Source organism: Mytilus galloprovincialis, chromosome 12 (assembly GCF_965363235.1).
Source record: "Mytilus galloprovincialis chromosome 12, xbMytGall1.hap1.1, whole genome shotgun sequence".
In the NCBI taxonomy this organism is placed as follows: Eukaryota; Metazoa; Mollusca; class Bivalvia; order Mytilida; family Mytilidae; genus Mytilus; species Mytilus galloprovincialis.
In genome coordinates this window covers 34894674-34916950 of record NC_134849.1, presented here as the reverse complement: position 1 = coordinate 34916950, position 22277 = coordinate 34894674, and the positions used below count along the sequence as shown (strand labels likewise).

The following is a 22277-nucleotide window of genomic DNA, read 5'->3' as shown; positions in this document are numbered from 1 at the left end:
TTAACCATTTTTTGTAAATCTTAGTAATCCTTTAGAAAAATCTTCTCCGAAACTACTGGGCCAAATTAAACCAAACTTGGCCACAATCATCATTGGGGTATCTAGCTTACAAAATGTGTCCGGTATCTTGGCTAACCAACCAGGATGGCCACCATGGCTAAAAATAGAACATAGGGGTAAAATGCAGTTTTTGGCTTATAACTTGAAAACCAAAGCATTTAGAGCAAACCTGTTAGAGTTGAAATTGTTGATCAGGTGAAATTCTATCTGCCCTGGAATTTTCAGATGAATCAGATAACCAGTTGTTAGGTTGCTGCCCCTGAATTGGTAATTTTAAGGAAATTTTGCTGTTTTTTTGTTATTATCTTGAATATTATTATAGATAGAGATAAACTGTAAACAGCAATAATGTACAGCAAAGTAAGACCTAAAAATAAGTCAACATGACCGAAATGGTCAATTGACCCCCCTATGGAGTTATTGCCCTTCATAGTCAATTTTAAACAATTTTTATAAAATTTGTATATTTAATTTCACCAACATTTTCCACTGAAACTACTTGTACTGGGCCAAGTTCATTATAGATAGAGATAATTGTAAGCAGCAAAAATGTTTAGTAAAGTAAGATTTACAAACACATCACCATCACCATCACCATCACCATCACCACCACCATCACCAAAACACAATTTTGTCATGAATCCATCTATGTTCTTTGTTTGATATTCACATAGACCAAGGTGAGCGACACAGGCTCTTTAGAGCCTCTAGTTAAACAATACTGCAACATCTTTACCCTCTCGGAAATTTAGTTTAGACACTAGATCTAGACCAATTCCAAATAACCCTCAAGACGTCTAGCAGCAATCAAGTCTGTTGTATTGTGATACATATTTAAGGAACTATACTTAATCTAAGTAATAGTAGAAAGCTGTAGATCGTCTGTTGGTTGTAAATCATGAAGTATATATGCTACGTATAGTGCATAATTTTGATTTTGTGTGAACAAATGCAGTATAACGAGTTTTTAACTGAGAAATGTATACTAAGTATGCTGAATATAGAAATATAAAACCTAGTAACCTTTTTGAACGCCTTTGGTAATACTTTTATTCTTGTAAATATCGATAAAACATCAACTAAAGAAAAAAGTTATGACCGTGGAGGTTGCATGCACAATGCGAAGTGAAGGAGTGATGAAAAAACAGCAATTAAACACGAAAGCGTAAAGTGAATCGAAATAAACAATTAACGAGACACGGTTGGAACAAATCTATACACACCTGAAGATATCAACACTTTAATTGTACATACTATATGATTGAATTACAAAACAGGGTCGAAGCAGCAAAAAGTATATAAACACATATATTTACATATCAATCAAGAATATGATTATTTTTTTTAATGAAATAATAACTGGAAGTTAAACGAACATTTAATAATACTGCCTATGAGACAACCAACTGACAGAGTCCTAATGTCGCAAATATAAACAACTGTATACATTACTTCACGGTATTAACAGTTAGTAAAACGCAAGCCGTATACTAATTTAGAACATATCCAGCAATTACCAGTTGTAAAAATAACAAAAATCATTACGCATGTAACGGATTAAGTGCAGAGACCCTATACACTGAAAAAATGTAGATTTTGCAATGCTTGAACATTTATATCGGCATGAAAAGAAGGATTGTTCCCGTTTATAGGAAGAATAAAATTGAGAAAGGAAATGGGGAATTTGTCAAAGCGACAACAACCTGACCATAGAGCAGACAACAGCCGAAGGTCACCAATGGGTCTTCAATGTAGCGAGAAACTCCAGTACCCGTAGGCGTCCTTCAGCTGGCCCCTTAAAAATATGTATACTAGTACAGTGATAATGGACGTCATACTAAACTCCGAATTATACACAAGAAACTAAAATCAAAAATCATACAAGACTAACGAAGGCCAGAGGCACCTGGCTTGGGACAGGCAACTATGTTAAACACTGATGGTACCATTGTTTTGCACAAGATGCACATTTCGACAATTTATATATCTACCGTGATTCACGGGTCCAAATCCTTACATTAGCAACACGACGGGTGTAAATTGGCAAACAGGATCTGATTACCCCTCTGGAATACCTGAGATCACCCCAGTTTGGGTGGGGTTCTTTCTCCCAGTCTTAAGTTTTGTATGTTGTGTTTTGTGTACTATTGTTTGTCAATTGGCCGTATAAGAATCTAAAGAATCATAAGTAATTTCATTGTTCGTACCCGAAAAATGAAAATAACGTCACGTCATTGGTTGAATTTCCATTGTTTATGACATTTTTAACCAATCAAGACGTTTTGGTGTACACTTTTTTAGCCATTACATTGTCTTCTAATTCACGTGATATGAGTTTGCATGTCCCTCTGGTATCGTTGAATGGTTATATAGGAAATTACTGAAGCAAGACTAGAGCGGCTCCCCTTAGGTCAGTCAGTGTGCACCTCTTATGAAAAGTTCTTGATCTGCCACTGTCTTTTTATAAATTACATGCCAGTTTTGTTTATTCTTCATTTATATCAAAAAATATCTATAAGACTATTCTCTTTTTCGGGTAAAACTGACCTACATATACCAAAAACGATTTTGAAATTGTTTAAACTGTTTTGACAAGAGCATAAAAAATAGCAATAAAACTTTTGTGGCTGCATGCAATTATTTCTAAAATACCAGAAAGACAGCACAGCATACATGGGGGAGATCTTTAAATTGCTAGTAGACATCAACTCAACATTTTTTATACTGCATATATATAAAAGAAAGGCATTCCTATTCATAGAATCCAAGAAATCTTTTCAACAAGTCAATTGGTTATTACACCTGCTATCAGGAAAATACTAACATATATACTAAATATAAGAACTATTTGGTATGTCTAACTATCTTTCTTTTCATTTCATGTTATATAGATATAGAAAAATGTGGTATGAGTGCCAATGAGACAACTCTCCATCCAAATAATAATTTATAAAAGTAAACCATTCTAGGTCAATGTACGGCCTTCAAGGAGACTTGGCTCACACCGAACAAAAAGCTATAAAGAGCCCCAAAATTACTAGTGTAAAACCATTCAAACGGGAAAACCAACGATCTAATCTATATAAAAAACGAGAAACGAGAAACACGTATAAATTACATAAACAAACGACAACTACTGTACATCAGATTCCTGACTTAGGACAGGTGCAAACATTTTCAGCGGGATTAAACGTTTTAATGGTACCAAACCTGCTCCCTTTTTCTGAAACAATAGCATATTAACATCACAACATAGAAACCCACACGATAAAATATCAATTGGAAGGCTTAACTCAATCAAAAAACGTAAATTAACACACTATGAACAAATAAATTTGATCATATACAGGATATGAAATGGATAAATGATATACTGTCAACCATTTAAATTAAAACCGACAAGCTCACATACAAATTAACTGTCTATTTAAAAGTTCAAGAATTAGCATACCATACATACCATATACTAGTATCCATAATTAGATATAGGAAGATGTGGTGTGTATAAGTATAGATTTGGCTTTCTCAGAAATGTTGTATGTTTAATAGAATGATACTTGTAGCTTCTATTTTCCTGGATCTGTATCAATATAAAATTAGGAGATGTGGTATGATTGTCAATGAGACAACTTTCCACTACCAGAGACCAAAGTAGTTGTTTGAAAATACAGGCCATAGTAATGTATGACATTGTATAGATGATGCTCTCTCACTAAATAATTCAAATTTGGTGACTGTTGAATGCATCTATCCCATCAAACTAGAGATAAAGGATACTACGGATACAGTTAAGTCGGCCTCATATCTTGACTTACATCTAGAAATTAACAATGAAACAAAAATGTACGACAAAAGAGATGATTTCAGCTTTCAATTGTGAAGTTCCCATTTCTAAGTAGCAACATTCCAGCAGCACCTGCATACGGGGTATATATCTCCCAATTGATACGATATTTCCGTGCTTGTATTTCCTATCATAATTTTCTTGATAGAGGACTGCTGCTCACAAGGAAGCTATTAAGCCAAGAGTTCCAAATGGTGAAGTTGAAATCATCCCTTCGTAAATTTTACTAACGCCATCACGAGTTGGTTGACCGTTATAGAATTACCGTTTCACAGATGATATCGGATATGTTCCTTACGTCATAACTACAATCCCCTTCCCTTTCATGCCCCCCCCCCCCCCCCCCCCCCCCGGCTATAGAAGGCCCCGAAATGATAAACGTAAAACATTCCTAATTTATGTACAAACAAACGATCGAAAAACGAACATGTATATAACACATTAACAAACGACAACCACTGAAATAAAGGCTCCTCCTGACTTGGGACAGCCACATATATACAGAATGTGCGGCGGGTTTTAACATGTTAGCGGGATACCAACCCTCCCTCTAACCTGGGACAATGGCGTAACAAAACAACATAAGAACGAACTATGCAAATCAGTTGTAAAAGGCTTAACTCATCAGATGGGTACAATACATCTAACAAGAAAATAGAGTGGACGTGGGAGGGTACTTGTATATCCCAACAACAAAAAGACACTATAAGTACTGATCTGAGAGTACTCGCAGTTACTGACAGCTAGTTCAAAGCCACTAACAACTAGTAAAAAAAAACATGCATCTAAGTTTTGGATTTAGGTAAAGATTGAAACAAACTGTGAGTAAAAAAAGAATGATTTACTATTATTGGATAGTAACGATTGTCCATGAAAAAAGAGTCATTTTCAATGCTCTTCAACTTTGTACTTGTTTGAATTTATAAATATTTTGATATGAGCGTCACTGATGAGTCTTATGTAGACGAAACGAGCATTTGGCGTACTAAATTATAATCCTGGTACCTTTGATAACTACTTGACCTAAATTAATTCTGGTTAAGGTACATTAAGATACAAAATATAATCAACTACAAGTCATAGAAGAATAATATCTTTTAGATCGCACTTCTTTGATAACAATGGACCTCGAAAAAAGATTCAAATTTGTGTTTAGGTCCAGATGATAGCAACAACACACAAAAGAGGAATGCTATTTGTTGCTGAGCACTTCTTTGATTTTATTTTAAGTCCTCACAATTTATTTTGTAACAGAATAGTCGTTATTATGTCAATATATAATTGTAATATAATTATATTAATGGAAAACTTCTAGTATTGTTTTACTGTGAATTCTTCTCGTTGTTGTTATTGGCGTTCTAATTCTTCTCACATACAAGCTTGTCTATAGTCTGGGGATTTCTGTTATTTTTGCTACTAATTTTTGCATGAACCCACTGAGGGGTTCATGCTTATATATTGGCGAGTTTTGGATGTGTCTATGGACCACTCGATATCTCTCGGCCGGAAGTCAGAATAAAATTCTCGGAACGTCTCGAAAGTTTTCGGTCATTTATACAGGTCTTAACAGGTTGTTATCTACGCCTTTGATATGGTCCCTTGATGGCCTTTGACGACGCAATTATATTTGTTTTAAAACGACCACTGTACACTGTGTGTATCTGGGTCAATTATAACGTGGTATTGTATGTTGTCTCGATAACATGTGAACTAATTATGTTTGAAGATTTAACCACGGGATACTGAGTGTGTATTTCATCATAGACTTATGGGAGAGAAGATTCTTGTTACCATATTAATAAAATATTAGATCGGAAAAAAGAAAGATAATATTCTTATCAAAAGTATTCAATCGGAATCAAAGAAATATATACAAAATATATACTGTATTTATGTTTCTGAAGAAACTAACAATGATTGAAATCAGAATATTTTCAGACTTGCAATTAAGAAATAATTATTTTATATTACAAGATACTCTGCTTCGGTATTTTTAAATATTCATTTGTAAAGAAAACATAAAAATTAAATCTAAATAAATTCTTGCATCCTACAAAAAAAATGTTTATAAACAATAATCATTATATTTCTACGTTAATTATTTCATACCATTTTAGTATTTAGGTTTTATGAGTAATTATTATTTATTTTTTGTATTGTAATATATCCATAAAACGGAAAGTACGATAAATTTAGTAAATATTTCAATTTTAAACGGTCGTGAATAAAAATACTTGTGTGTTTTCAATTCATATAGCATGATTTTAAATCCTTGCAACTCACAACAACCGGTAAAAATAATTTACAATAATCACAACAAAATTTAATTACAACCATAATGTTGATTATTTCATACCGTTTTAGTATGGATTTAGAAGTTTTTGCTTATATTTTGTATAGTAATATATTCACATAGTGGAATGTTAGAATTTAAAAGTAGATTCATTCGATAAATAAACTGTCCATCCGTAAATACTTGACGTTCGTGTTTATTGATATTATATACAATGTATATTCAAAAGAATTTGAAAATAAAATAATAACAGGAACGTTAGTTTTTTATAAAATTTTAATTCAATTTTTGTTTGTTTGTTTTAATAGTTTAACCGTATAGCATCTACATATTTGTACTATATGGTACGGTTTTGAAAATTGTATTCAATGTGTTGACCAACTATCCTACACCTCTTGATGCATTCACATTATAGATCACATGTCAAAAGCACACTATCGGTTTGCGTTCTCAAAAATTCCGGATAAAATGTCAGTGAATCCGGAGTCAAAACATTTAATGTGGGCCGTTTGACATTCGAATTCAACTATTAGATTAAGATATGTGATGATGCAAATGTGTATTCTTTTCCTTAGTATCAGTGAGATGCTTTCTATTTACTAATTCGTGCGCTAAGATACTACTTGCATGCAATACTATTAAATTCACTCTTGAAAGCTTATTTTCGTTTTTGTTATCTAAATTCAGGACACGGAAGAAAGAGCTTCACATATGACTTTCTAGCACGGTCATCATTTCTAACGGTATTCTGACCTCGAGTTGTTTCTCTTTTGTTTCTTTTTTGAGTCACTGTCCTATTATAAACTTTGACCTTTTCGAAAAGCTAAGGATTGTCTACACAAGGAATAGATTCCTTAACTTTGTAATGTATTTAGCCTTTTAACTTTTTTCATTCGAGCGTCACTGGCATGGTGCTTTTTTGTGTCTGAACTCGTGTCTGGCGTACATCATTTTATTTCTGGTATCTTTTTATATCTACATACCTTTTTATATAAATTGGTTATTTTGAAAGTGTGTACAGGTATTCATAGACTTCTGAATTAAGAAATTCTTCGACAAAACTAAGTTTCACTGTAGAATGTTTGAATTGATTTAAGTAAAATCAGGAAATCCTTTTAAAAAAATTGAGATGTTTTATGAGACCAAAATCAGTCTCTTCATAAGAGGTCCCAATCAATTGTATGCCACAGGTTTCACCGCATACAACATCTACCATGAGTAAAGACAGCTTCAAATACGAGTTGAGAATATAAAGGCCTTCATGTAGGAAACAAAATATAAAGATATGATAGATAAAATAAATGCATCCAGAATTCCACATTATAAAGCAAACTGAGTAGGTTTGTGCAATTTGCATAAGTCATCCGGTTAGTAGAAATTAGGATTTGCCAAAGGGTTATAATCGGAAAAATTATGTACATTCCCAAGTAATAAATAAAATAGTCAAGCTTTAAAATAACTATTCAAATAGAAGCTGTAAATATATACTTTCAACTGGCTTCTTATATTCATAGTCAATTATTTCAATTCAAAAGCAAACACAAATTCAGCAACACTCTTTTGGTGACCTCTTAGGTTCATGTATTGCTTTTCTTTTTTCAAAGAAAGCAACTTGTTTTTCCATATCCCATGTTAGGATCAATGAATGTAAAAGGTTGAAAATTTCATATCTGAATATTTTTTTCGTTATCTGGAAAGTTACTTTTGACGACGGATCTTGATTGTTTCTGTGGGGCTTCTTTCTCATGGATATGGATCACTCACGGAAAAAAAATGGAAAATTGTCCAAAACTAATTTGACTTTTATGTATAGCATAGTCCGAATTATATTCTTAAAAGAATTTAAATTCACAAACTTGTTATTTTGCACCAAACATTGCTGTGACATGCCTTTTTAAAATATGATTGAAAATCGTAAATGTTTAAGTAACATTCTATTTGCAATTGCTGACCAACATTGATAAAAAAAAATGCAATGAACAGTATACCTCTGACAGATATATTTGGTTCTCCTTGAAAAATACTGGGTCATAACATATCTTAATTACAATCCCGAGTAATCTGAATATATTTTTTCAGAAATGCACAATATATGTGTATAAATCTACATGTTTTAATACGACTGCAAGAAAAAATGAAAACAAAAAAATGGTCGTATATTGCTATCACGTCGTCGTCGTCAGCGTCGCCGAAGACAGATGTTTTCCGGATAATAACTTTTGTTTAAGTAAATAAAAATCAATCAAATTTTAACACAAGGTTTATAACCACTAAAGAAAGGTTAGGATTGATTGGGGGGGGGGGGGGTTATGGTCTTAACTGTTTAGGAATTAGGAGCCAAAAAGGGGGTCGAAATAAACATTTTTGTAGTTTCCACTCATTAAGTGTATGAATCTCTATGAAATTATACCACAAGTTTCCAAACTACAAAAGGGATGGTTATGATTTGCTCGGAGGGGTAGGTGGGGGGAGGTGTTATGGCTCAAACCGTTTAGGAATTAGAGGCAAAAAAGAGGGAAAAACAAGGGTTTCTTGGTTAATGGTTAATTAAGACAATTTGAAACCAGTGTAAGGAAGGTAATCCCAATATATTAAGGTAATCCAGACATTTTTGATTACCTCCCTTACACTGCTTTAAAATTGTGTGTAAAGATTTTTTTTTCCCATATCAGATTTCAGAAATTAAAAAGAAAAAAAGTCGGGGATACATTTTTCTTTTCTTGAGGTTGGGGTCAGTATGCAACAGCATAGTATATTGCACAAAAAAAGGAGGGTATTTTTTTAATTTTTGGAGGGGGTGGGGCAATTCGCAACAGCGTAGTGCAAAAGCAAAAAAGTAAGTATAAATTCAAATTATATAACCAATTTTTAGTTCTTTGACTACAGTTATTCTGTGTCAGAAACCTATTATGTGTCAAATATTTAATTAAATTCCAAATTCAGACCTGAATCAAGCGTGAATAGTGTGTCCATTTTTGTCCGAACGGTTCAGGGTTGGACCTCTGCGGTCGTATCCAACTGCGTTCGGCGAAGCAATTTAATAAAGACTTAATTTTAAATATAATTTTATATACATATTAAGTTGTGAATATGGTGAAACTGATCCTCAAAATAAGTTTAAACTGCCCTGGTGTGGAATAAATTTGTGTTAAATTGATCATACTTATTAATTTACTTATTTCAATCAGTTTTAAATATTGTATACTGCCTTAATGATAACATATATAATAATAACTGTTGAAATTTTTTTGCTGGGCATTAATTTACCGTAATTTACCAATTATGGGTTCGGTAATTTCCGCTAAAAAACGAAGTTTACCGAATGATCTCATCATACATCAATCTCATCATACAACAAAAAACGTATAATGTTGTGATCACTTCATGTAATGCGGTGAGCACTTCATATAATGTTTTGACCACTTCATATAATGTTGTGACCACTGCATGTAATGTTTGGACCACTGCGTATAATGTTGTGAGCACTTAATATAATGTTGTGAGTACTTAATATAATGTTGTGAGCACTGCATATAATGGTGTGAGCACTGCATATAATGGTGTGAGCACTGCATATAATGTTGTGAGCACTGCATATAATGTTGTGAGCACTTAATATAATGTTGTGAGCACTTAATATAATGTTGTGAGCACTTCATATAATGGTGTGAGCACTGCATTAATGTTGTGAGCACTGCATACAATGTTGTGAGCACTTAATATAATGTTGTGAGCACTTAATATAATGTTGTGAGCACTGCATATAATGTTGTGAGCACTGCATATAATGATGTGAGCACTGCATATAATGTTGTGAGCACTGAATATAATGCTGATCATTAACATAAGGCAGTCATGGCGTTCCATACTATAGTACGACATATATCACAATGTATACTATGGTAAATCCCATGAACTAAATGATACGTGGTATATTTTATAAGTTTATTCACAAATGTACGTTACTTCGAAATCAGACATATTGACAAAGTCAGCTACAAACTCCAAACATATAATTACTTTAAAAACAAGCTCATACAGATCAATCTCACGACTTCAAAGAAAATCACATCGTTACAGTATCAAAGCTTAATATACACAATCTACCAGTATCGATCTTGACCAACTGACCTCTATCATAGAGTTTATTTACTTTCTCTTTAAACAAAACAAAAAGGCATATCGCTAATTTTATTTCCCTCACACCCCAAGACATCGTTACCGTTTTAATACATCTTACAGTTCAACTTGAGATAATAAAACAAGTCATTTTGTTTAATTAGCCTTGCGTCATTAATTGTATCTGTACACAAATAAACAGGTATGAGAACCAAAATAAAAAAAAAATTACAAAACATTAAAATATTGCATTAAGCATGGTTGTAATTAGTACGCGTTGGTTGTTCAAATATAGTCAATATTTATGTTATTTATAACTTAAGGGACGACATCAAAAGTTCAATGTAGGATAAAAAAAAAAAAACTGACCCCCCCCCCCCCCTTCTTAAATTAATTTGGGAAAAACTGATTTACCTATATGGATATATGTAAAATCAATTTTGGATTAAAAAAAAATGCAGCCATGTTGACCCCCCCCCCCCCTTCTAACCCCCAAACTATTTGATTTGTAAACGTTTTTTATCCTACATCGATCTTTTGATGTCGTCCCTAATTATAATCATTTTGACGTAAATTTATGTTTTCAAACCCAATGGCAAGATACGATTTATTTTTCGAATCTCTGATATTTATTCGTTTGGTAAGGTAAAAGTCACAATACGTTCACATTAAATCTGTATCGTTAAATGTAATCCTGTTTACACCATAACCAATGGTGGTGCTCCAACGAAAGGAGGAAGATACAGAAGATACATAAGATCTTCCCAGTATATTATCATTGGTTTTCCTCCCCTTACTTATATTCCCCTGCGAAAACAGAAGATGGCTTGTGAACCAAATTTGCTAATATGAATCATGAGTAGATTAAGGGATAAAGTTGATCGACAGTCCTCCAATTCAATATGTGAAAGGGAGTCAGCTCCATCGCCTGGGGCTCTTTTCAACGAAAGACAAACGGAGGTCCCAACATGTACATCAAATTGGGATAATAACCACTTGAATCAGCTGCAGATTTCAGCTGTGTTGTCGAAGGCATACACACCAATGGACATCATAAATAGTTTTAAAATATATAGACTCAGTTATGATTATGAAGTATTCATTGATCAGAGAGTGAAAAAAATAAGTGATCATTTGTTTTCGTGTATGCCAAGTGGATTACAGGCTTTAAATTTTGATGACTTTTCATCAGTACCTTCCAAGACTGCAACTTCTTTGTTGTATGATAAGTATGATGGTACATGGAATGAGAAAAGTTTTCATGTTCCACCATTACCAGGTCCTCCAAATGCTAAAGATGAATATTGGCGTGAATTGTGAGTTATTTATTTTTGTTTTTTCTCTACCTCAAAATGCCTACATACATGTACCATGCCAGTCTGAGCTTACTCTGACGTCCAATGGCTGTTTTGTCAGACAATTTGGGGCTGTGGGACGGCCCAAGCTTGTCTGTCAAAACCGCTGTTGGACGTCAGAGTAATCTACAAATACTACCATGCCTACATGTTTACATCACAGGACCCAATTTGCACTTATTTGCAAAAAGGCAACAGAAATTCAAATCTTATAGGTTTTATGGGAGAATAAGCTATTGGTATTTTTATCAGTTGTCATTATGCAGGTTTTCCAACATACCTTAATCAGTCAGGGTACTTACTGAAATAAGTGATTTAAAAATTTAGCAAATTTGAAGTTATGTCACATATTGTGATTTTGTAATTTTACCAAAATTTTAAGCACATACAGTTTGTACAAAATGTATGTTTAAATAATATCTTTTCATTAATAGAATTGAAAAAAAATGAACTTTTTGCTTCTTTTATGTAGCAAGGTTTATGCCTTTGATGCTATCATTTATCTGCAAATTCTATTTTATTTGAAAAAATGCTATAATAATGGCTTTACATGTACATGAACTGATACTTTCTTCACAGATTTTTCCCAGCAGTGGGAGTATTTTTCCTGTAAAGTTCAAGGCTTCATCTTTCAGATTATGTAATAAAATTCTACTGTTCGCGATAAAATTTTTACTGTTTGGGGGTATTGAAATAATGATACTTAAATAAGTGATTTTTTGGGAAGGAAATTGAGGTATGATACTTAACCCTCTTGCTGCCGAGTTTTTTTCTTGCTTTGTCGCGCCAAAAGCATCTTGACGTTTCTTATCTGTGACGTTGCAATACTTGTGCCTCTCTGTAGAACTTCGCTTTCCCGCCGTCCATAATTTTTCCCGTGTCAATGTAGCCGTAATTATGAAAACGATGTACATGTATAAGTAATTTTACGGAAGTTAAATATGCTCTAAGATTGTCATAAACGATGTTTTTAATACAAGATTATTAAAAAATACAACTTTTAACCTTGGAATATATTTTTTTTTCATCTTTCTTGTCTTAAAATAAAGTGAAAATAATATACCAATTGCTATACTAGCTTTAAAGACGACTTTGTTTTTTCTTTGTCAAGTGAACTGCATAAATGATTCTTAACCACCTATACAATTGTAAAATATTTATTATCGTTTTTTATTAGATAATTGGTATAAATACTGTAAAAAAAATCTCTCAAATCATTATATAAACTGCAAAACTTGACAACGGCACTCAATGGAAATGCAAATAAAAACAAAGCGTGTACAAATTAATCAAAATAAATAAAATCTCCGAGCAGCTGTTCTATGGTTCTATGATTCTATGAACTACTTCTTGTTGTAAAGTATCAAACGTGTCAGATTAAAATTATCATGATTTCAAACCTTGTTTCGGTAGGCAAGGAAATATTTTTTATATAAAAATGATTATCCATATTCATTTTCCTTATTTTTTAATCATGTTTATTATAATTTTGTTGACAACTTCTTGCTCGAAATTTTAGAGAATACGAATTCAAAAAAAACATAGTAAAAACGAGGAAAGAAATTCTCTAAAATGAATTTCTATTGTCTACAAGTGAACCTGAATCAATAATAATTCATTTTCATTTACTATGATAAAGTACACACTGTAATCAGTCAGAGCTCTGACATAAACAAGTCAGAATAAAATGACTTCTTCAAGTCAGAAAATGTTTTGAAATTCTGACCTGTACGGGTCAATTTTTGTTTGCGTAGTTTTCCATCGAGTCCGTCAAACCAGAAGATATTTTGAATTTGCCGCCGATCTAAGACACATACGATCACGTGGTTTTCTGCAAGAGATCACGTGTTTTAAAGTCGTTGTTTTGGGAGTTTCTCGAACGAGAAGTTATTGAAAATATAGTGATTATTTACGTTTTTTAGTGAAAATCTAGGTCAATATGGTCATTTTCAGAAGGTAATACATATTACCTCCGTATTTTCATGGCCATTTTAATATTTTTTGCGTGTGAAGAAGGTCTTTGCAAGTGATTTTTTTGCTGTTTCATGAAGGCGCGTGACCTGTAAATACGGACGCGTGGCCTTTGAGATGACCTGGTGTCTGACAATTCTGACTTGTTCAGGTCAGAAAATGTTGTTATGATAATGAACTGTTATTTTCGGGAGACAACTCCTGTTGTCTTAAACAGTATTAACATTAATAACCAGTCGGTGCAATTTTAAAAGTAAAATTATTGCTTCGAGCTGAACATCATCACGTGATTGTTCTATTTTTAAACTCAATCATGAAGTGACTTTTTAACCTTTCCGAGTTTGCGGCTTATAAATATATTTGTTTTTTCGTTTCTCCCAATGAGAAAAACGATCTTTTGAATATTGATATTAATGAAAATGAAATGAAATCGGAATAATTTTAATAAAGGGAAGGGAGGGTTTAACTAAAGAACCGAAATATTTTTTTATTTTAATTTTAAAATTGATTTTAACTTGAGAACATTATAAAGAGATTCACAAAACGGGTTTTTCAATTATGAACATGGAATATGATATTAAAAACAAATCAAATGAAATGTAGGGTAAGTCTCCAGGGATCACCCTACTCCTGTCATTTGACAATGTTGAACAGTCGAGATCCCTGCCCCCTAAACTCATTTTGTTCTCTCTGTAAAGTATAATGAAATATACCAGGCTAGTCTTTATGGGTCGCCCCACCCCTTGTCATTTGAGAATGATCTTATATCTTGAAAATGGTCGAGATCCCCACCTGTAAACCATATATATTCCTTTTTATAATGTCAAATTGATTTGAATGAAATATACCGGGCTAGTCTCTGGGTTTACCCCCTCCCCTGCCATTTGCGAATGTTCTTATATTTTGTAAACGGTCGAGATCCCCACCCCTAAACTATATATATTCTTGTATGGGAAAATAAAACAAACCCAATGTAATATAGGGGAAGTCCCTTGGGGGGGGGGGGGGGAGTGTTTCACCCCTACTGTGTGAAAACATGTAAATGGTCAAGATCCCCACCCCTGAACCATATATATTAGTGTAAGGGACAACAAGACAAATCAAATGAAATAAAGATAAAGTCCCTTGGGGCCACCCCACCCCCTCATGTTTGAAAACTTGTAAACGGTTGAGAGCCCCACCCCATAAGCCTATATATTATTATATGGGACAATACAACGAATCAAATGAAATAAAGGGAAAGTCCATGGGGGTCATCCCCATCCCCCTTTTTGAAATGGTCTGGATCACCACCACTAGACCATATAATATTCCTGTTCGTCATTTCAAGAAGATTTGAATGACATACAGGGTCAATCCCTAATTATATGGCATATATGTTTTACTATGAAGTTACACATCTATAATTCTTGCCCCAGATGCCTAGCCACATAAAGCATTAACCTTTTATTTGAAATATTGGAAGTCAGTATGTTCTGACTTATAAAAGTCTGAATGTTCTGACTTATGAAAGTCTCAATGTTCTGACTTTGATTTAATAAGGCCAGAAAGACTCAGAATGATCTGAAGATAATGACTTGCTTTTTATGTTTAGAGTATTTAAGAATATGAATGCTCTTGTCATGCTAGTACCATAAGAAACCCTGACAAGATTTTGTTCCCAAAAAAATATATATTAAGAATAACAAGTGTACAATTGAACATAAATTACAAAGTTATAAATGTTGCTAAAAAATCTATTTAAAAAACACCCAATAGATAGTTGTAGTGAAAATATTATGTATTTATATATACATGTACCACTTCTTGATAGTCCAGCTGATTCGTGCATATTTTCTAAAGAATTGTGGGTTTGATGATAAAAGCATGAAACTTTGCACAAGGGTAAACATATATATTGTGGTCAATTTAGGCTATGGACCCACTCTGAAAAATTCAAAATGAAGGACAACAAAGTCACCAAACTTAATCTGATTTTCTAAGTATTTTCTCCTCAACATTTTTTTAACAGAACATGATTTGACCTGTTTAAGTCAGTTTACAGAAAAAAAATCCGATCAAACTAGGTTTCTTCATCTTAGCCCCCCCTTTTTCTCCTTATCTGAATCTGCTACTGTTGGGATAATTAATTTTTTTTTAAGAAACAATTCAGTCAAATGGTTTTTAGAATAATGTTTTTTACAACCAAAAGTTCTATATGTTAACTTTACAGAAAAAAAAGTCATGAAAATACAGATATAAAATAAATTTTTAAGATATAAATTTGATGAAATTTGTTTAAAAAAATACATTTGAATATAAAATATACCATATACATTTTTTTTATAGCCCTCAATATTGTGACTTGAGGGGACCATATTTCATCAGTCTTTTATCTGGTTTGTCATACATTTTAAAATCAATATGAAAATCCTAGACTTAAAAGTTGACATAAGTTTAGTTTTGACTGACTCTTTGAAGTCAGAACATGATTTGACCTGTTAAAGTCAGTTTACAGAGAAAATTAAATCCAATCAAAACTAGGTCTTCTTCTTCTAAGCCCCCCCCTTTTTTTCCCTTTTATCTGAATCTGCTACTGTTGAGTTAATTAATTGATAAGTTTATTAGAAACAATTCAGTCAAATGGTTTAAAATAACATATTTTACAACCAAAAGTTCCATGTGTTAACTTAACAGAAAAGAAAGGTCATGAAAATACAGAAATATAATAAAATTTAAAGATGATTTGATGAAATTTGTAAACAAAATATATTTGAATATAAAATATTAGTTCTCATTATTGTGACTTTATTATTGGGTGTCTTTTATCTAGTTTTCCCATACGTTCTTAAATGCATATATTTATGACAATGCCAGACTTAACAGTTGTAATAATAAGTTAAAGTGAAGTTTTTGACTGACTCTTTGAAGTCAGAACATAATTTGACCAGTTTAAAACAAAATACATTTAAATATTGAATAATCAATATGCAAAATAAACTTTTTTATAGTCCTCATTATTGCGCTGTATGGGGACCTTATTTCCTCTGTCTTTTATCTGGCTTTTCCGTACATTTTTAAATCAATATGAAAAAACTAGACTTAAAAGTTGAAATAAGTTTAAATGGGACTGACTTTTTGAAGTCAGAACACGATTTGACCTGTAAAAGTCAGTTGACAGGAAAAAAATGTCCTATCAAAGCTAGGTGTTCTTCCTCTAATCCCCCTCCCCACTAAATATCAATCTGCTACTGTTGAGTTAATTAATTACTGAGTTTTTTAGAAACAATTCAGTCAAATGGTTATTAGAATATAAATTTTTTTTGCAACCACAAGTTCCATGTGTTAACTTAACAGAAAAGAAAAGTCATGAAAATACAGAAATAATACAATATATTTTTTTTTAGATAATTTGATGAAAATCTCTAAAAAACAAAATGCATTTGAATATTGAATATATCAAATAAAAATGTTCGATCCATTTTTAAATCTATGTGAAAATCCTGGACTTAAAAGTTGAAATAAGTTTAGTTTTGACAGACTCTTTGAAGTCAGAACATGATTTGACCTGTTAAAGTCAGTTTACAGAAAAAAAAAAATCCAATAAAAACTAGGTTTCTTCATCTTAGCCCCCCCTTTTTTTCCCTTATTTGAATCTGCTACTGTTGAGTTAAAAAAAAATTATGAAACAATTCAGTCAAATGGTTTTTAGAATAATGTTTTTTACAACCAAAAGTTCTATTTGTTAACTTAACAGAAAAAAAGTCATGAAAATACGGAAATAGAATAAATTTTTAAGATATTAATTTGATGAAATTGTTAACAAAATACATTTGAATATAAAATATACCAAATACATTTTTGTATAGTCCTCATTATTGTGACTTAAGGGGACCTTATTTCATCAGTCTTTTATCTGGTTTCCCATACATTTTAAAATCAATACGAAAATCCTAGACTTAAAAGTTGAAATAAGTTTAGTTTTGACTGACTCTTTGAAGTCAGAACATGATTTGACCTGTTAAAGTCAGTTTACAGAGAAAATTAAATCCAATCAAAACTAGGTCTTCTTCTTCTAAGCCCCCCTCTCCCCCTTTTTTTCCCTTTTATCTGAATCTGCTACTGTTGAGTTAATTAATTGATAAGTTTATTAGAAACAATTCAGTCAAATGGTTTAAAATAACATATTTTACAACCAAAAGTTCCATGTGTTAACTTAACAGAAAAGAAAGGTCATGAAAATACAGAAATATAATAAAATTTAAAGATGATTTGATGAAATTTGTAAACAAAATATATTTGAATATTAAATATTAGTTCTCATTATTGTGACTTTATTATTGGGTGTCTTTTATCTAGTTTTCCCATACGTTCTTAAATGCATATATTTATGACAATGCCAGACTTAACAGTTGTAATAATAAGTTAAAGTGAAGTTTTTGACTGACTCTTTGAAGTCAGAACATAATTTGACCAGTTTAAAACAAAATACATTTAAATATTGAATAATCAATATGCAAAATAAACTTTTTTATAGTCCTCATTATTGCGCTGTATCGGGACCTTATTTCCTCTGTCTTTTATCTGGCTTTTCCGTACATTTTTAAATCAATGTGAAAAAACTAGACTTAAAAGTTGAAATAAGTTTAAATGGGACTGACTTTTTGAAGTAAGAACACGATTTGACCTGTAAAAGTCAGTTGACATGAAAAAAATGTCCTATCAAAGCTAGGTGTTCTTCCTCTAATCCCCCTCCCCACTAAATATCAATCTGCTACTGTTGAGTTAATTAATTACTGAGTTTTTTTAGAAACAATTCAGTCAAATGGTTATTAGAATATAATTTTTTTTTGCAACCACAAGTTCCATGTGTTAACTTAACAGAAAAGAAAAGTCATGAAAGTACAGAAATAATACAATATATTTTTTTTTAGATAATTTGATGAAAATCTCTAAAAAACAAAATGCATTTGAATATTGAATATATCAAATAAAAATGTTCGATCCATTTTTAAATCTATGTGAAAATCCTGGACTTAAAAGTTGAAATAAGTTTAGTTTTGACAGACTCTTTGAAGTCAGAGCATGATTTGACCTGTTAAAGTCAGTTTACAGAAAAAAAAATCCAATAAAAACTAGGTTTCTTCATCTTAGCCCCCCCCTTTTTTTCCCTTATTTGAATCTGCTACTGTTGAGTTAAAAAAAAATTATGAAACAATTCAGTCAAATGGTTTTCAGAATAATGTTTTTTACAACCAAAAGTTCTATTTGTTAACTTAACAGAAAAAAAGTCATGAAAATACGGAAATAGAATAAATTTTTAAGATATTAATTTGATGAAATTGTTAACAAAATACATTTGAATATAAAATATACCAAATACATTTTTGTATAGTCCTCATTATTGTGACTTAAGGGGACCTTATTTCATCAGTCTTTTATCTGGTTTCCCATACATTTTAAAATCAATATGAAAATCCTAGACTTAAAAGTTGAAATAAGTTTAGTTTTGACTGACTCTTTGAAGTCAGAACATGATTTGACCTGTTAAAGTCAGTTTACAGAGAAAATTAAATCCAATCAAAACTAGGTATTCTTCTTCTAAGCCCCCCTCTCCCCCTTTTTCCCTTATCTGAATCTGCTACTGTTGAGTGAATTAATTGATAGGTTTATTAGAAACAATTCAGTCAAATGGTTTAAAATAATATATTTTACAACCAAAAGTTCCATGTGTTACTTAACAGAAAAGAAAGGTCATGAAAATACAAAAATATAATAAAATTTAAAGATGATTTGATGAAATTTGTAAACAAAATATATTTGAATAAAAAATATACCAAACACATTTTTTTATAGTCCTCATTATTGTGACTTTATTAGTGGGTGTCTTTTATCTGATTTTCCCATACATTCTTAAATGCATATGACAATGCCAGACTAAGAAGTTGTAATAATTAGCTAAAGTGAAGTTTTTGACTGACTCTTTAAAGTCAGAACATAATTTGACCGGTTTAAAACAAAATACATTTAAATAATGAATATGCAAAATAAACTTTTTTATAGTCCTCATTATTGTGCCGTATGGGGACCTTATTTCCTCTGTCTTTTATCTGGCTTTTCCGTACATTTTAAAATCAATATGAAAAAACAAGACTTAAAAGTTGAAATAGTTTAGTTGGGACTGACTCTTTGAAGTCAGAACACAATTTTACCTGTTAAAGTCAGTTGACAGAAAAAAAATGTCCAATCAAAACTAAGTCTTCTTCCTTTACGCCCCCTCCATATCTGAATCTGCTACTGTTGAGTTAATTAATTCATATTTTTTTTTAAGAAACAATTCAGTCAAATGGTTTTTAAAATAATGTTTTTTAAAACCGAAAGTTCCAAATGTTAATTTAACAGAAAAAAAGTCATGAAAATACAGAAATATAATAAAATTTTAAAATAATTTGGAGAAATTTGTTAACAAAATACATTTGAATATTAAATAATAGTATACCAAATATACTTTTTTATAGTCCACATTTTTGTGACTTTATTATAGGGTGTCTTTTATCTGAGTTTCTTATACATTCTTAAATGCATATGTCACAATCCCAGACTTAAAGTTGCAATACTTAATTAAAGTATAGTCTTTTAATGACTCCTTGAAGTCAGAACATAATGTGACTTGTTCAAGTCAGTTTGCACAACAGGATTTACCTCAATGAAATATTAAGATATCAAAAATATACCAAATTATCTTTTATATATATAGTTCTTATAATTGTGACTTAATTTTTTGTGATTTTTTTTCCTACTTGTATCCATACAGGCTAGAGGTATAGGGGAGGGTTGAGCTCTCATAAACATGTTTAACCCCATCGCATTTTTGCGCCTGTCCCAAGTCAGGAGCCTCTGGCCTTTGTTAGTCTTGTATTGTTTTAATTTTAGTTTCTTGTGTACAGTTCGGAAATTAGTATGGTGTTCATTATCACTGAACTAGTATATATTTGTTTAGGGGCCAGCTGAAGGATGCCTCCGTGTGCGGGAATGTCTCGCTACATTGAAGACCTGATAGTGACCTTCTGCTGTTGTTTTTTCTATGGTCGTGTTGTTGTCTCTTTGACACATTCCCCATTTCCATTCTCAATTTTAACAATCACATCACAATCATGACAATCATGATAATGCACGACTTTTACAGAACTTTGCAAGCAATTTAGTTTTTGACAGACTCTTTTAAGTCAGAACATGATTTGACCTGTTTAAGTCAATTTGTCCGAACATGCCCATTTGACCTGTTTAAGTCAATTTGTCTGAACATGATTTGACCTGTTCAAGTCAGATTGCAGAACAAATTTTCCAATCAAAGCTAGGTGTACTTCCTTTAAGCCCTGCTTCTGAATCTGCCATTTGTGAATTTATTTGATAAATGTTTAGAAACAATTAAGTCAAATGGTTATTTATTTTAGGGGATCTTACATATATTTCTTATGTCTGAGGTTCCCATACTTTCATTTAATATCATATGTCAGTGCCCCACTCTAAAAATTTCAATAAATTTAGTTTTGGGCTGACTGCTTTAAGTCAAAACATGATTTGACCTGTTTAAAAGAAATTGCATTTAAATATTGAATATACCAAATATTTTTTTTTATAGTCCTCATTGTGACTTTAGGGGACCTTTAATATTTTCTCTGTCCTATATCTGGCTTTCCCATACATTTTTAAATCAATATGACAGTACTAGACTTAAAGGTTGAAATAAGTTTAGTTTTGACTGACTTTTGAAGTCAGCTTGTTTGAGTCAGTTTGCACAACAGTATTTACCTCAATGAAATATTAAAATAATAAATGTTTTGCTCTTGTGGATGAGAATAGATCCCTTTTTTTTTCCTTGGAAGATTTGAAGTATTGTCATGGTACTAGTAAATGTATCCAATATTGTATTTTATAAATCTTTTGATATTGACAGAAAATTGTACGTATGATCCATTTTTTCTGCTTTGGTTTTTGTTTGTATTTTGAAATGATTGAATTTGATGAGAAAAAAATATTATGTTAAGATTCTGGAAAGAAGAAGGTATGATGAGCCCACTTTTTAAACTCTTTGATTCGAAACTAGTAATCACTATATTTTATGGAGATTGATAACAAAGTGGTAGTAATGACTGCTTCAAGTCAGAACAAAAATGACCTCTCTAAGTCAAAATGCATTAAAAAGGGACATAAATCTTATTAGAATATGAAAATATTAAGTCACAATATTTTATGCAAAAGCTGACCTGTGGAAGTCATTTTATGATAAATTAAAGTCTGACATAAACTGACCTGTACAAGTCATATTCTGTTGAGTGCAAGAAGGGAGACAACACTTACATCAAATTATATCTGACCTATGGAAGTCATTTTATTCTGACTTGTTTATGTCAGAGCTCTGACTGGTAATTGACATACACAAAATATCTTTAAATCTGTTAATTGATAAATTGTTCTCTTCTCAACGTTCAGTGGCAAATATTTCATGCAATATTAAGGATGTCTGAAATTCAATATACAATAAATCTATTGCTTAATCAGTCCTACATGTACAAAGTAAAAGATCTGGTGAATGCCAGAAAAAAGAGGTTGCCACTGGGAAAGGATATCTATGATATATATGCATTTGATATGA

At 31.7% G+C, this 22277-nt stretch overlaps 1 protein-coding gene across 1 annotated transcript in view; it reads left to right on the top strand.

Annotated features, from left to right (window-relative positions):
• The first annotated feature begins 11105 nt into the window (after positions 1-11105).
• LOC143055643 (uncharacterized) overlaps positions 11106-22277 on the top strand; it is a 35470-nt gene continuing 24298 nt past the window's right edge. Inside the window, exon 1 of the mRNA XM_076228808.1 lies at positions 11106-11632. Within this exon, the coding sequence (XP_076084923.1) occupies positions 11172-11632 (461 nt within the window). The 5' untranslated portion in view covers positions 11106-11171. The remainder of the gene's footprint in view (positions 11633-22277) is intronic.